This window comes from Saimiri boliviensis, chromosome 8 (assembly GCF_048565385.1).
Source record: "Saimiri boliviensis isolate mSaiBol1 chromosome 8, mSaiBol1.pri, whole genome shotgun sequence".
Taxonomy (NCBI): domain Eukaryota; kingdom Metazoa; phylum Chordata; class Mammalia; order Primates; family Cebidae; genus Saimiri; species Saimiri boliviensis.
The window spans coordinates 31,591,520-31,606,406 of NC_133456.1; the positions used below are offsets into that span (position 1 = coordinate 31,591,520).

The following is a 14,887-nucleotide window of genomic DNA, read 5'->3' on the forward strand; positions in this document are numbered from 1 at the left end:
CTTTGGCAGTAGAAACTTTTTACATCCCCAATGAAATTTTATGGAGACCTCTAATAGAACATATAAAAAGCAAAGTTGCCGTAGTTGAAGCCAAGGTGTGGGATCAGCTGATTTTGCCTTCTCTGAGTTATGGCTTACCTTTGCAGAATGCTAGAACTCTGAAGTTCATAGGATAAAAACCATATTATGCCTTTATAAGATCCTTAAGGTTTATTTCAATCGATTAATAGTTTTCCGTAAGAAAAATTTCTGTAAGTAACTTTTCATGTAAAAGGGTTTTTCCTTGTGGTTCATAGATTACTTGAATAATAAAGAGAAAAACTTCTGCCTTCTAATTTGTGAGAGACTGTTCAAATAACAAAGATAACAGTTGATTTTATTTCTTATACCATCTTTGTTCTATTGATAGTAATGAGGTGGGGGGGTGTATCCAGAAGGGGAGAACCACTGCTTCTGGGATCAGTGAACAGAATACTGCGCTTAATTATGCCGTCTACCAGTAGCTCTGGAGAGGAAAGGATATGGATGACATATATGCCGAGGATTCATTCTGAAAAGTAAAGAGCACGAGCTAGTAATATTTGGGTTTGCATTCCATTTCTGCCACTTAATAGCAGTATGACTCTGGGCAAGATACTTACTTTTATAAGCCTTATCTCACCATCTGCACAGTAGGGGTTTTGTAAGGAACAAGTGTAATAATGTTATCAAGTGCTTATCATAGCACCTGGCATATAATTAACACTTAATAAACATTAATTATGGTTTTACATATTTGTTTATTAATAGCAAATATATATTGCACTTTCTACATGTCAGCCATTGTCCTGAGCCATTTGCTATTTTATAACTCACTTAAACGTCGTAGCAACCTATTGAATAATTGGTACTATTATTGTCCCCATTTTTTAGAAGAAACTGAAACAGCAGTTAAGTAAGTTACCATACAACTACTAAATGGCAGTGTTGGGAGTCAGCTCCAAGGAATCTGACTCCAGAGTCTGTATAGTATGCTATACTGTTTAGCACAGAATGTACATTCCTCCAGAAGCAGTGTGCTAGAAATAATACTTTAAAAAATATCTTAGTAATGATTATAGAACAAAGATTATAATGTTAATAGTAGTAATAGTTGCAGTAATAGTAATAATAATAGTAGCTAAAAGGTATATGAAAATCTGCCAGGCATTAATCTAAACACATTACTTAACATTTACTCATTTAATCCTCGCAACAGTTCTATGAAGAGGAGCTGGAGAGAAGTTAAGTGACCTGCCCACAGAGCAATTTAAGCCAGTATTTTAAATTTCTAGTCTGCAGGAAGTATGTGACTCTCCTAAAATAAAGATTGTGCATTTTTTGGAGGGAGCTATCTTGTGTGTTTTACTAGGTTTTTAGAGAAATCTCTGATACCCAAAAGATAAAGAAAAATTATCAAGCCATTCACCCAAGAGTCAAGGAGATATAATTATAGCAAGTTATGTAAATATTTATTAGAAATGTTTTGATTAGATTTGAGCCCAGACAGTCTAGCTCTGGCTTCCATTAACCTTCCCTAATACCACTACTCTTAATTTTGATGTATATTTTACTTTCAGTAAAGAACTTTTATTAGAGGTTTCTACAACTTGCATGTGTGTGTATGTACTCATTTCTAATTCAGTTTTAACTTCTTTTGAGAGCAGGTATGTATGCATGTGGTTATAATAAGGGATGAGAGAAAGAAATAAAAGGCCAAGAACAAACAGTTCCTTCTTAATTTTGAAGAAGCATAGTATAAAGAATCAGTTTGGATGTGCATAGTGACTCTGCTGTGTACTAGCTATGTGTCCTCAAGCAAATTGCTTAATCTTTCTCCTTATCTATAAAATGAGGATAATATGTATATACTTTTGTTACACATACACACACACACACACACACTCTTGTGTTTTATATGTATACTTGTGTTCTATACACCGTGTGTACCTAGGAATACAGAGTATTTAAAAAACTTGGTGGTGTAATAGCACGGTGTTTAAAAAACTTGGTGGTGTAATAGCACGGTGTGTGTAGAGGAGATACAAGTAGTTTGAAATTTGTGGTATATAAAGTTGGGGTAGTGGGGATGGTAGTGGGAAATCAGGCTAGGAAAGTAGAAGTGGGTTCATAAATGATTAGGTCAAGATCAGCCTCCCAATATAAAAATAATTTTAATGTCGTCTTTGTTAATTAGGTGAAACCCCATTTACAGAAGTGGTAGCTTGATTAGGTTGACAGTATACAATTCTTCCCTCTTTTCCTCTCTGTTTACCTTACTGTGTGAAAATTACTGATAGAAGGAAATTTTATTCAGGGAAGTAAAGTGATTACCTATCTAACCTCATTTGGTCTGTCTTCCTTAAAGTTTTATGTCGATGTCTTATTAAAGTGGTTTATTGATTATCTGGATGAAACTTTACTGATGAGATGTTAACGTCAATGGAGTATGCTCTAGGGACCGAATATATAAGTAATAATAAAGCTCTTAAGTTTGAATTATAAGAACCTTCTCATAAAGTATAAATGTTACTGACAGCAAATGAGGTGGTAATTGTCTTCTGCTTGAAAATAATCTAGGAGTTTCTTTTGAATATCAATTATCTTTGTGTTATTTTAATATTTCAGTGAAACTAAAATGTTATATGCATATTATTTAAAAAATTGAAATAATATAGAATAAATTAAAATAATATCTTTTTTACCCGAATCCCTAAATTTCCTAATCCACTCTTAAGATACATACATGTAAGATACACATTTCTTACATGCATGTATGAGCACATATATTATATGTAAATATAATAGCATATATATTGTTTTGGAGCATGTTTCCTCTTTACCAGTGATGCAGTAATAGGGTTTTTTATATCCGTATGCATAGACCCTGCAAAGTCTCCCCTGTTGTTGACATATTAATATGTTACACTTATTACAGTTAATTATTATAGTTTAATCAGATTTCCTTAGTTTTTGTCTAATGTCTTTTGTTTATGATCTCATTTAAGATACCACATTACATTTACAAAGTGTAAGAAAGAATACCACATTGAGGATCCCACATTGCAATGTAATGAGACATTAGTGGTCTCATTTTACTTGCCTCTTCACTGTGGCAGTTTCTTAGACTTTTCCTTGATTTTGATGATCTCGACAGTTCTGTGGAGTTCTGGTCAGATATTTTGTAGGATACCTAAAACTGGGGTTACAGGTTTTTGGCAAAAAGACCACAGAGACGTAAAGTGTCATTTTCATCACATATCATATCATATCAAGGACACATACTGTCAGCATGCTGTATGACTGCTGTTAACTGACTTTCAACACCTGACTGATGTAGTGTTTAGTTTTCTTGACTGTAAAGTTACTTTTTTTTTTTTTTTGCCTCTTTCCATACTTTATTTTTGGAAGGAAAACTACACCTAAGGTGGGAATTACGCTCCTATACTTTCTTTCTTTAATGGTGGAGTAACTACACAAATTATTTGGATTTATTTTACGTAAGAGACTTGTCTCTTTTCCCCCAAGTATTAATCTATTTAGTCATTTATTATATCCATGTGGACTTAACAGATACTTATTTTATTGGTCAAATTGTCCCAGCTTTGGCCATTGGGAGTTCTATCAGCTAGTTTCTGTGCTGCTTTTACATACTATCATGTGGGCTTTTAATTTTATTTTAAAGCATGTTTTTGTTTCCTGGCACTGTAAGATAATGGCATGCAGATATGGCATTTTTAATTCCTTGTTCTTCACAAATCTTAATGCATGAACGAGCGTGTACACAGAATTGTTTTCATAGATGTAATCCCTATAAGTGGCATTGCTGAATCTAACTGGGGGGCTCTATGTCTTTACTTCTGAATTAATATATTAACCCCCTGCCTGCCCAGAAGATTGCATGACTGACTTTAACAAGAATTGTCATAGTCCATATTGGATGGTGATCCTATTTCAATACTTAGTTTTCTCAGATTGAATTTTCCAGTTTGATAGATGAAAATTTGTGGCTAATTGTTATCTTTATTACAGTTCTTTAATTATGAGTGAAGTTGAGCATTTTTCTACAGTTTTGTTGGCCATTCACATGACCATCTGTTCATGTGTAGTTCTGTGTTTTCTTTCTTGTTTTTTTTTTTTTTTTTTTGGTGGAGGGTGCAATGGCTCAATCTCGAGCAGCTTCTGCCTCTAGGTTTCAAACAGTTCTCCTGCCTCAGCCTCTAGAGTAGCTAAGATTATAGGCGTCTGCCCCCACACCCAGCTAATTTTTGTATTTTCAGTAGAGACAGGGTTTTATCATGTTGGCCAAGCTGGTCTCGAACTCCTGACCTCAGGTGATCCACCCACCTCAGCCTCCCAAAGTGCTGGGATTACAAGTGTGAGCCACCATGCCAAGCTCATATTTCCATGTTTGCTATTTGAATACTGGTTTTTTCTTACTGACTTCCAAGTACTATTTGTAATTTAAATAAAACAAATCAGGCTTTTGTCATGTGTAGCGGAAATTTATTTATTTGCTAAGTTGTCATATTTTTAAAATTGGGTTTGTGTGAGTTTTTTTCTTAAGGCAGAATAGATGTTTTACAGTTCCGTGTAATCAAATTGGCATTATTTTTCTCAATGGCTTAGTTCTTTTGTCATCCAAGATTTGCAGAAATACCCGTTTTCTTTTGGCACATTTATGATTTTTCTTAAAAAAAAAAAAAAAACCCTTTGGTAATTTTGGTGTTTATTTTGTTATAAGGTATGAGATAGGGATGAAACTTGCCTTAATCATTGTTGTATGCTAAGTGCCTACCCTTTCCCATTTCCTTCCCACAACCTCTCACGCAAAAGGGTATTCCTAATCCACACACTTTTTACTGTTGGTACTATATTCTCTTCTCTAGCCAGCCTGGCATACCCATCAGAGAAAAGACAGCTATTGTGAAGATTTTTTGCCAGTTGGAATGCCCAACCCAATTCTAATGAGAATCTGGATTACCATGATGCTGCATTTGATATATTATTTCTGGGATCTCTAATATGTTGCATTGCATTCCATTAGGTTTTTAAATTATATCATGATTCTATTTAAAACTGTAGCCTCAACCCATTTTATTTCCTTGACCTCAGAAGTTATCTGGAGATAAGAACATCATAGTAATATGTTTTCCAAAGATAGGATGGAGTTATTACAGTTGTTGTTACATGTGATCAAAGTTTTATCACTTAAATTTCTTACTCAATGTGCGGTTTTAAGGTGGAGTTCATAGAGGAGTGGTTATCAGTGATTAGAGAATGGTTTATTAATTAATAACTTGGAAAACTGAGCCATCAAGAGAAATGCTGCCTAAATTATACATTATGGAGTCTTCTTTGGAAGTTTCTAGGTAAGATCCACTTTATATGATAGATTTCATTCAAAGGACTTGTGGCATTGACTGTAGCCAGTTTTTTGCAAACCTAGTATCAGTTTTTTGAGGTTGGTAGTTTCTTATCTTAGTGGATTCGGTGTTTTCAGCATTTGCCTCCCAAGCGATACTGTGTCTTCATATTTAGTTTAGTTTTTTTTTTTTTTTTTTTAAAGACAGTCTTCGCTCTGTCACCCAGGTGGGAGTGCAGTGGTGCAGTCTCGGCTACTGCAACCTCTGCCTCCTAGATTCAAGCGATTCTCATGCCTGAGCCTCCTGAGAGTAACTGGGACTACAGGTGCATGCCACTATGCCCAGCTAATTTTTGTATTTTTGGTAGAGACGGAGTTTTACCATGTTGCCGAGGCTGGGCTCTAACTTCTGGGCTCCAGCGATCTGCCCACCTTGGCCTCCCAAAGTGCTGGGGCATGAGCCACCATGCCTGGCCTATTTAGTTTTTAAAGTTTACAATTTCTGAGTATTCCAGCGATGTATCATAATCCAAAGGAGAGAGATTACATTAAGGAAATAGCAAACCGTAGATGTTTCAGAAAATTATGAATGCTAGAAATGCTGAATCCTAGTCTTCTCAAAATATTAGCGTCTTCAGCCTCCTTAATTATGTTTTGCAGGAACCTTCACACAAAACTATACTTTGGAACTGTAAAAATACTGCTGTTTTCTGTACATATGGTGTTTGCTAGAGGTGGGCACCTGTTTCCCTGTGGCTATTTATTTTACATTAGAACATTTGTAAATTTAACAAGAGGATTTATTGGTGCCTTCATATTTCTTAAAGTATAGTAAATTAGAGTGTTCAGCCTATAGCAGACACAGTGTCATTAACCTTCCTTTGATGTATTCTGCTTTTTTAATATTATGAATAAAATATGTTGCCAATAAAGGGATATCATTACTTCCAATGCAGTGTGAGCTATACAAAGTAGGCTGGAATTATCTTCATTGATTTGAACACAATACTTTTGTTACCTAATGCTGCATGATGTTTTTCATTGGTTGCATCTCAGTGTTGATTCTTTTTGAGTTTTGTTCAGTTACACTTACTTAATTTCCAGATGTATTACCGTCAAGTTTGATCTGGAGTTTCTCTGTTCTGTCATTTTACGTAATACATTGGCACTTTGATTTTAGTCATAGTGCCTTTGTTAAATTTCATATTGTGGGTTCTATCATTTCAGCCCAATGTCTTTAAATTTTTATTCAGTGTTTCATTTTAAGCCATTCTTCCTAGGTCTGTGTCAATCTTAGGTGGCTGTGTTGAAATCAGAGATTATAAATTGACTGCTAAATCTATCCCATGATGTGTTTTATTTGGCAAGCACATTCTGTTTTTGTTGTTGTTGTTGTTGTTTTAATCTAGAATACTTGTAGTTAGTTAAGTCTTGTACTGTGTGATTTACCAACTTTTGCCCCTTACTGCATTACGCAATTTGGCTTCACACTTTTACATTTGTTGCTTAACTGTTAATGGCATTTGCTTTTGCAACCTCTAATAAAGGAAATCATTTATGAAAATATTGATTGGGACAAGGAAAGGACAGAGCTTGTAGTCGTATAACTACAAACCTCTGTTGAACTTGGCATTCATCTTTTACTCTTATATATAGTTTAAATATATAAAGATAAATAAATGTGTGTGTGTGTGAGAGAGAGAGAGAGAGAGAGTGTATGTGTGTGTGTGAGTGACAGAATCTTACTCTGTTGTTCAGGCTAGATTGCATGGCTCACTAGCCTTGACGTTTTTGGGCTCAAGTGATCCTCCCACCTTGGCCTCCCAAGTGCTTTGGCCATGGCTGTGCACTGCCAGGCCTGGCCAATTCTTTTTTTTTTTTTTTTTTTTTTTTTTTTTTTGGTAGAAATGGTTCCTCTCTGGGTTGCCCAGGCTGGTCTCGAACTCAAGCAATCCTTCTGCCTTGGCCTCCCAAAGTGCTGGGATTATAGGCATGAGCCACCAGCCCGGTTCAGTCCTTACATTTTTAACTGTTAGTATGTTTGTTTAGCAAATGAAGTAAAATGGAATGCAATGGTGTACACATCTCCAGGTTGTTCATAAATGTGAACATTTATGTGAACATATATTAATAATGTGATAATTAACCTTGTAAAATGGATCATTAAAATCAAGAAACTTTGTTATTAATAGTTTAAAAAAATGGCTTTGACATCTGTGTTAATGACCTTTCTAATAACCTGAGACTCACCATTCTTTGAATTTTATTTAATACAGCAATCCTTTTCACACCAATTGAGCATTGTATTTATTTGTTCTTTATTAGACCTCATTTACAGTGGGAACTGATTATCTCGGAATATTGATCTCTGCATTTTTTTCTTTTCGCCTTCAGCATTACTCTTGCTACCCCTAGTTTTGCATGTCATCTTATCTATGTCTTGCTTTATAAGAAATAGGATCATCACACATAACTCATTTAGCTTGCATTTCGTTCCTTTTCCCTAATACCCAATCACTTATTTTAGATTTAAAGAAAAAGTGATATTCTTTTTTTGAGGATGAAAACAGCTAAACTTTGAGTCTTTATTGTGTGTTAGGTAATGTGTTTAAACAATTTCATGTGGATTATTTCTTATAATCTTATGACAGTTCTTTAAAATAGATACTGTCATTAGCTCTATATTGCGGATGAGGAAACTGATGCTTAGAGAGGTTAAATAGCTTGCTCATAGTCACATAACTCCTAGTAACAGAATTGGGACTTCTATATAGTTTTGTGTGACTCATGCTAATCTTCTTAATTACCATGCTGTATAGTTTGTCCATGTTTCTTCTTTCTGATTTTCTAGAATCTTGCTTCCTCAGTTCTCCCTTTTCCCTCCTTTTTTAAATAACTTTATTCTACCCTTGTCTACTTAGCTTACAAATAAATTTGGGTCTTTTTAGTCAGTAAAAAGTGCCAACAAAAGCCCAGCCACAATTTTTCTTTGACTTTGTCTCCCCTTGAATTACCAGCTCCCAGTTCTTTCCTTTCATCACCAGAGACTTTGTGAGAATAAACTGAGTTGTCTCCTATTCCTCCCCTGCCACCTGCACACTCGTGAACCCAATAAAGGTTGGTTGCTACTGACCGTATGATCTGAAAACTCTTTCTCCAAGAGCATCACTGAACCAAGATACACCAAGATATTGGATATAAATTGAATAACCCCTTTTTAATCCTCATCTCATCTGCTATTGAAATGCTTCACATCTCATCCTTATAGAAATTTCAGGTTTGAATCCTTGATGCTAATCTTTGCTTGCTTTCTTATGCCTCTTAGTTTTTTTCTTCATGTTTGCTGAGTCCCCTTTTATCTGCTTCTTAAATTTAGTGTTTTTCAGGATTTGATACTCAGTCCTTTCCTTACTCTCCTACTTTGCATGTTCTTCTTAGGTGAACAACTCTGTTCTCGTGGCTTCAGCTATTGCCTGAATCTCAAGGTGTACTCCATTCTTGCTTCCTGAGTTTTGCCTCGACCCGTGTTTGTAACCACCTGTGTAATATAGCTACCCAGAGTGTCCTGGGATTCATTAAGTAAAAGTTCAAATAATTTTTCCTTCAAACCTTTCTACTCTTTTTGATTTCTCTGTCTCATCATGTCCTTAGTTGCCCAGGCTTAAAAACAGTTAAATTAATCCCAATCTCTTTGTTTCTTAGATTCTCTATTACTCTGATGTTCATCTAGCCAGTATATCTACCCTACCTTTCTCCAGCTTTAAAAAATACCCCTATTTCCTTATTCCCTGATCCAGGCTGGACTCTTTTAGAAGGTTTCCAGCTGTTTACCCTGCTTTCATTCTCATCTTGCCAAGTTTCCTCCTCTTTTTACTCATTTTCCGTAATACTGTTTGAGTTAAAACAGACCTGTTGGTTTGTAATCTAGTTCTTTCCTTGAAGCTTTATTGATATAATTGAAAAATAAAAAATATATATTTATAGTGTAAAACATGATTTTTATATATATGGATTGTAAAATATATAATACTAAGTTTTGAAGAAATGCCCAATGCCCCTGAACTTAATTTAGTCAGCGAATATTTACTGAGTACCTACTGTGTACTAGGCACTATTCTACATGGAAATAGAGCAGTGAACAAAACAGACAAAAGGCTTTGCCTTCTTGGAGCCTTGTCTAGTCAGGGTAAGCAGATACTATAAAATAAACTATGGGGTTAGAAAGTGGTATGTTTCATCTATAAAGTGGGGAAGGCAGATGGGGGATGTGGAGGTGGAGGAATGGATTATAATTTTAAATGGAGTGATTAAGGAAAGCCAGCTAAGAAGGTACCACTTTAACCAAAGATTTTGAAGGAGTTGAGACAAATGAGCTTTGAGCATATCTTAGGGGAGAGCATTCTAGGTTGAAGGACTAGAAGCCTTGAAGTTCAGAATTTCTGAATGTGAAAATGTACCATAGGTGTTCAGGAAACAGCCAGGGGCTAGCTTGGCTAGAGAAGAGTAAGCAGTGAGGAGAGCAGTGGAGTAGAATAGAGGATAGAAATAATGAGATGGGTGTGTAGTACATTATAGACCAATGAGATGGTGTAGAAGAGATACAGTCTAGCTTAACTTGATTTTAGTTAGTAGTAAATTGGAAAGGAATAAGGATAGAAGTAGGCAAACCATTTAGGAGGATAGAGAGATGACAGTGGCTTAGACAAGGGTTCTAGCGGTGAAAATGATGAGTGGTTGGATCTGGATAAATTTGTAAAGGTGGAACCATTCGTATTTTCTGGCATAGAGATATGAGGGCATATGTGGGTATAGGTGTGTGTGCTGTGTGTAAGTGTAAGAGAGAAGAGGCTGGGAGTTGATTAAGGATGATTATAAGGTTTTTAGCCTGAGCCATACCAAATACACAGTTGGATATACTAGTGTAGGGTTAAGGGCAGAGGTCTAGTATATGTGTATTTATTTATATATAATCGGTGTATGGTAGTATTGAGCCATTAGACTAGATAAGATTATCAAGGAGGAGTGGTTTTAAAGAGCAGAAAAGGTCTGAGGACTAAGTCCAGGGATCTTCCAATTTTTTTTTTTTTTTTTTTTTTAAGATTGAGTCTTGCTCTGTCACCTAGGCTGGAGTGCAGCGGCACAATCTCGGCTCTCTACAACCTCCGCCTCCTGGGTTTAAGGGATTCTCCTGCCTCAGCCTCCTGAGTACCTGGGGCCAGAGGCACCCACCACCATGCCCAGCTAATTTTTGTACTTTTAATAGAGACAGGGTTTCACTGTATTGGCCAGGCTGATCTCAAATTCCTGACCTTGTGATACGCCCACCTCAGCCTCCCAAAGTGTTGGGATTACAGGTGTGAGCCACTGTGCCCAGCCAGATATTCCAGTTTTTAAGAGATCAAGGAGAATAGGAGGAAGCAGAAATGGAGAAAAGAAGAGTTGTTTGTAGAGTAGGATGAAAACCATAAAAGTACAGTGTCCCGTGACATGAAGAAGGTGCTTCAGTGAAAGGAACATGACCAACTGTTCCAAATGGTAGTGCTAAGTCAAATAGATGAACAGGGTAAGATGATGACTGAAAATTGGCTTTGGATTCAGCAACAAGGATGTTGTTCATCTGGAATAATTTTGGCATAGTGGTAGTGAAATTCTGTTGAAGAAAGTTTTAGAATAGGAGGAGAGAGGAATTTGAAAAAGTCAGCTTAAGGAGAGAAGGCAAAAATATGGTAGTAATTAGTGTGGCTAGCGATAGTTTTTTTTTTTTTAAAGAAGGAGAAATAATCTCAAGTTTATGTGCTGATTGTAATGTTTCTACACGGAATAATTAATGTAGAAAGAGACAGAAATTTCTGGAGCAGTGACCTTGAGTAGGAGAAATAGTACAGGACAGTTTTTATTTTAACATGTAGCAGTGTTTGCGTTAGGAAGGAGCTGGGTTAGCTTGTCTCTAGTTATAGAAGTAAAGTAAGAGTATATGGAGATAGATGCTGGTGGGTGAGTGCATGCAGTGATGCAAACAAGGTCATGTGTTGAGGCTGAGGACAGAGAAGGGCTGTTGAAGAGGAGAAAATGGGAAATTAAGTGGTCTAGAAAAGTGAATGGATCAGGAAAGTGTATATTGCTGGACAAATTGATTTTTTTTTTTTTTTTTTTTTTTTTGAGACAAGATATGGCTCTATCAGCCAGACTGGAGTGCATGGCATGATCTTTGCTTGTTGCAACCTTTGCCTCCCAGGCTCAAGCCATTCTCCCACCTTCTCCCAAGTAACTGGCAATACAGGTGCACACCACCACACCCATCTAATTTTTGTATTTTTTGTAGAGATGGGGTTTTGCCATGCTGCCCAGGCTGGTCTCAAACTTGTGAGCTCAAGTGATCTGCCCACCTCAGCCTCCCAAAATGCTGGGATTACAGGTGTAAGCCATCACACCTGCCCAACAAATTGAATTTTGATGATGTTGTTAACATGAGACCAATCAGCACAATTAGAGGTTTCTTTGCAGCCACGTTCAGCTCTTTGGTCATAGGCATGACTGGGCAGAAAGCTGAATTCAACTAGGGTTGTAGAAAAACCATAAGCTTTTTCTTAAATATTTTTGGCTTTCTGGGCTATCTAGTCTCTGGCACAACTACTCAGTTCTGTCACTGTAGTCCAAAAGCAGCCGTAGACAATATATAACTGAATGGGCATAGTTCTGTTCCATTAAAAGTTTATTTTTAAAAACAGGCAGCAGACCATTTCTGTTGTTTGTTGACTCTTGTGTTAGAGAGAGAGGATAATGATGGATCATGGAATTTAAGCTGGCTAAGGAGGGAAGAGAGGAGAACATAAGTGTGTGGAGTGTAGTGAGAAGGTAGTAGAGTCAATGGCGTGATGTTTCACCATTTCCTGATCTCTGCTATAGTCTTACATGACCTTACATTTTGAATATAGTTTTCTTTCCTTGCCTGAAATGCTCCTTTTATACTCTTAGATGTCATCTCTTTTATACTTTTATATCCTCTGCTGTGGCCATTGATATATGGAAAATGCTCAATAAATGCTGAAAATTGAAATTGATGGCTTCAGTTTGGTAGGTAAGATTATTTTAAATTGGGAGATTGTGAAAGTTTGTTTCTCCGCGGTGTTTCCCACTGAGTAACCAATTCTTTGCCTGAACAGGGTGATTCTCAACCTTGTTTTCTGCTTCGTTTACCTGATACTGGTCACATGAACAGGGTAAAGGGAGTACCCTACTCCTCTTTCCTGCTTGGTGTTCAGTTAGAATGTCTTTCTTTTTCTCCACTGATCTTGCGTTTATGTCTTTATGTTGCTGAGCATGGATATTTAAACATATGACTTGTAATAAGCTTGTGAGTATGGTAACATTAGTTGCCTTATAGATTATTTTCTTTAATTTTAGTTAATTATAGAAGACAAGTGGTTTTTCTGTCAATTATATACTATCAGGTAACTATGAGATCTTTTTGTGTGTGTGGAGGTTAGAGACATTTTGGACTGTCTAGTCTGATTTTTCATATTGTAGTTGGAGAAACTGAAGCCTAGAGATGCAAGTGACTTGTACACACCAACTAACAGAGCAAGGGCTAGAAATCCTTGTTTCTTAGTTTCAAATTTAATACCCTCCCCGCTACGATGATACTTTTCTTAATAGGATATGAGGACATTATCAGCCTAGAAAATACTAAATTTTATGATAGGTGATAGCCTCTAAAATCATGGTAACCAAAATAATCATTTAAAGGTTAATTGGAAATCTTAACAATATTGAAATGACTAGTCATTGGATTATTAATAAAAAGATATGGTTGATTTGTTTTTATGATTATGGTTATATTCTGAAGAAATTTTATATAGTTAAAATTGACACATTATGCTTTAAAAATCCACATAAGTAAATTTATAGAGAATTTACTCTAATTTGAATATTTAAAGACCAGTTTCTAATCTGTTTTGTTTTTTGTTTTTTTTAATAAACTCTTTCAGAAAGATGAGGTCTATCTTAATCTGGTGCTGGACTATGTTCCGGAAACAGTATACAGAGTTGCCAGACACTATAGTCGAGCCAAACAGACGCTCCCTGTGATTTATGTCAAGGTATGTAAAAACAGAACAATTTTTTATTTTAGAAAACATTTTTTATGAACCAGGGAGAGCCTCTTGTATGTTTTAACCATATTATTGTATTTAATACTCAGGGAGAAAAACTGTAGTGTAGGTATTGGAACTTTGTTAAATCCTTGTACAGTTTTAAAACGTGAAGTGTGGACCTTTTTAAGTTTCGTAACTCAGATATTAAAGATATTCTGGTGAATTGCAATGAATATTTTTCACAGACATTTGTAGATGTTATTTCTGCTAGCCATAGTACATTTTAATTTAATTTCTGATATCTTTATTGTGCCACAGACCAAAGTAGGAACATATCATATAAAATTGTAAAATATAAATATGTTCAAATTCATTCGTTCATAAATGCCATTTATATATTTGTTGGTATCTATAGTTGCAGCTTAAACTTTTGGTGGTTTTAAATATGCACTGGGCATTATTTACTTTTTGGTATCTAATATCAATGCCATCTTGTTCATTTGCTAGAACTCATGCCAGAATAGCTAGGTATTTAGCATAATTTTTATTAAAGTTTTAGTTAATTATTAGTAACATTATTTTATTAACTATGATGTTGTGAAAACTAGTAGTTGTTTGAAAGTTCAGATATCTAAATACAGTTTTTAAATTTAACCCTTTATGGAAATGACTTTAGAAAATAAAATGGCATTGACTCTAAATGTCTTATGGTTAGAGTTTTGGAAGTCTTATTGTTAAAAATTTAAGCTTCACAATAATAAAAGAATTACCTTTTATTGGCTGATGTGCCTTTAATGTTTCTTTTAATCTATGGGTTTTCTTTTTCTCTCTTGTGAACTTGGTTGCTAAGAAATCAGATCATTTGACCTATACTTTCTTGGTTTGGATTTTGCTGGATTTCTGTAGTGTAGTTAGTATGTTCCCCTGTCATCTGTATTTCCTGCAGGTTGGTGATTAGATAATCGATAAATATATTTTTGGTAGGCATTACTAATATTAATAATAGAAGTTCTTTGGGTAGATTTTGCATAAGCTCAAAAATAGTAATAATAATAATAATAGAAGTTCTTTAAGGACTTTTGTTAGCTAGATCACTTTGGCAAGGAGTCCAGAATTCCTGATGAATTTAGTACATGGAATTAAATTCTGATTTTAGTATAATTTTATTTGGGCTTATCAAAACTTGGTTGAGGTTGTAGTTGAACTGATAATAGTAGGAGACTAAAAGAAACAGTTTTTTACCATAGTACTTTATTCAGGTTTTAGAATAGCAGGTCCTATTCTAGATTACTAGCAAAGCAGTACATTCCTTTGAACTGTCTTAAGTCTAGAATAATTTTTTGAGCTGCTTAATTTACATTATAATGATCTGGTTCTGCCTATTCTCTGTCTCTTATTACTAGTACAGAGA

At 35.4% G+C, this 14,887-nt stretch overlaps 1 protein-coding gene across 3 annotated transcripts in view; it reads left to right on the forward strand.

The window, feature by feature from the left end:
- The window catches only part of GSK3B (glycogen synthase kinase 3 beta), a 234,256-nt gene that overhangs the window by 105,699 nt on the left and 113,670 nt on the right, over window positions 1-14,887 (forward strand). For all 3 annotated transcript variants that reach the window (XM_003935408.4, XM_003935407.4, XM_074404309.1), the window contains exon 4: window positions 13,372-13,482. In XM_003935408.4, coding sequence (XP_003935457.1) covers window positions 13,372-13,482 — 111 coding nt within the window. The remainder of the gene's footprint in view (window positions 1-13,371; window positions 13,483-14,887) is intronic.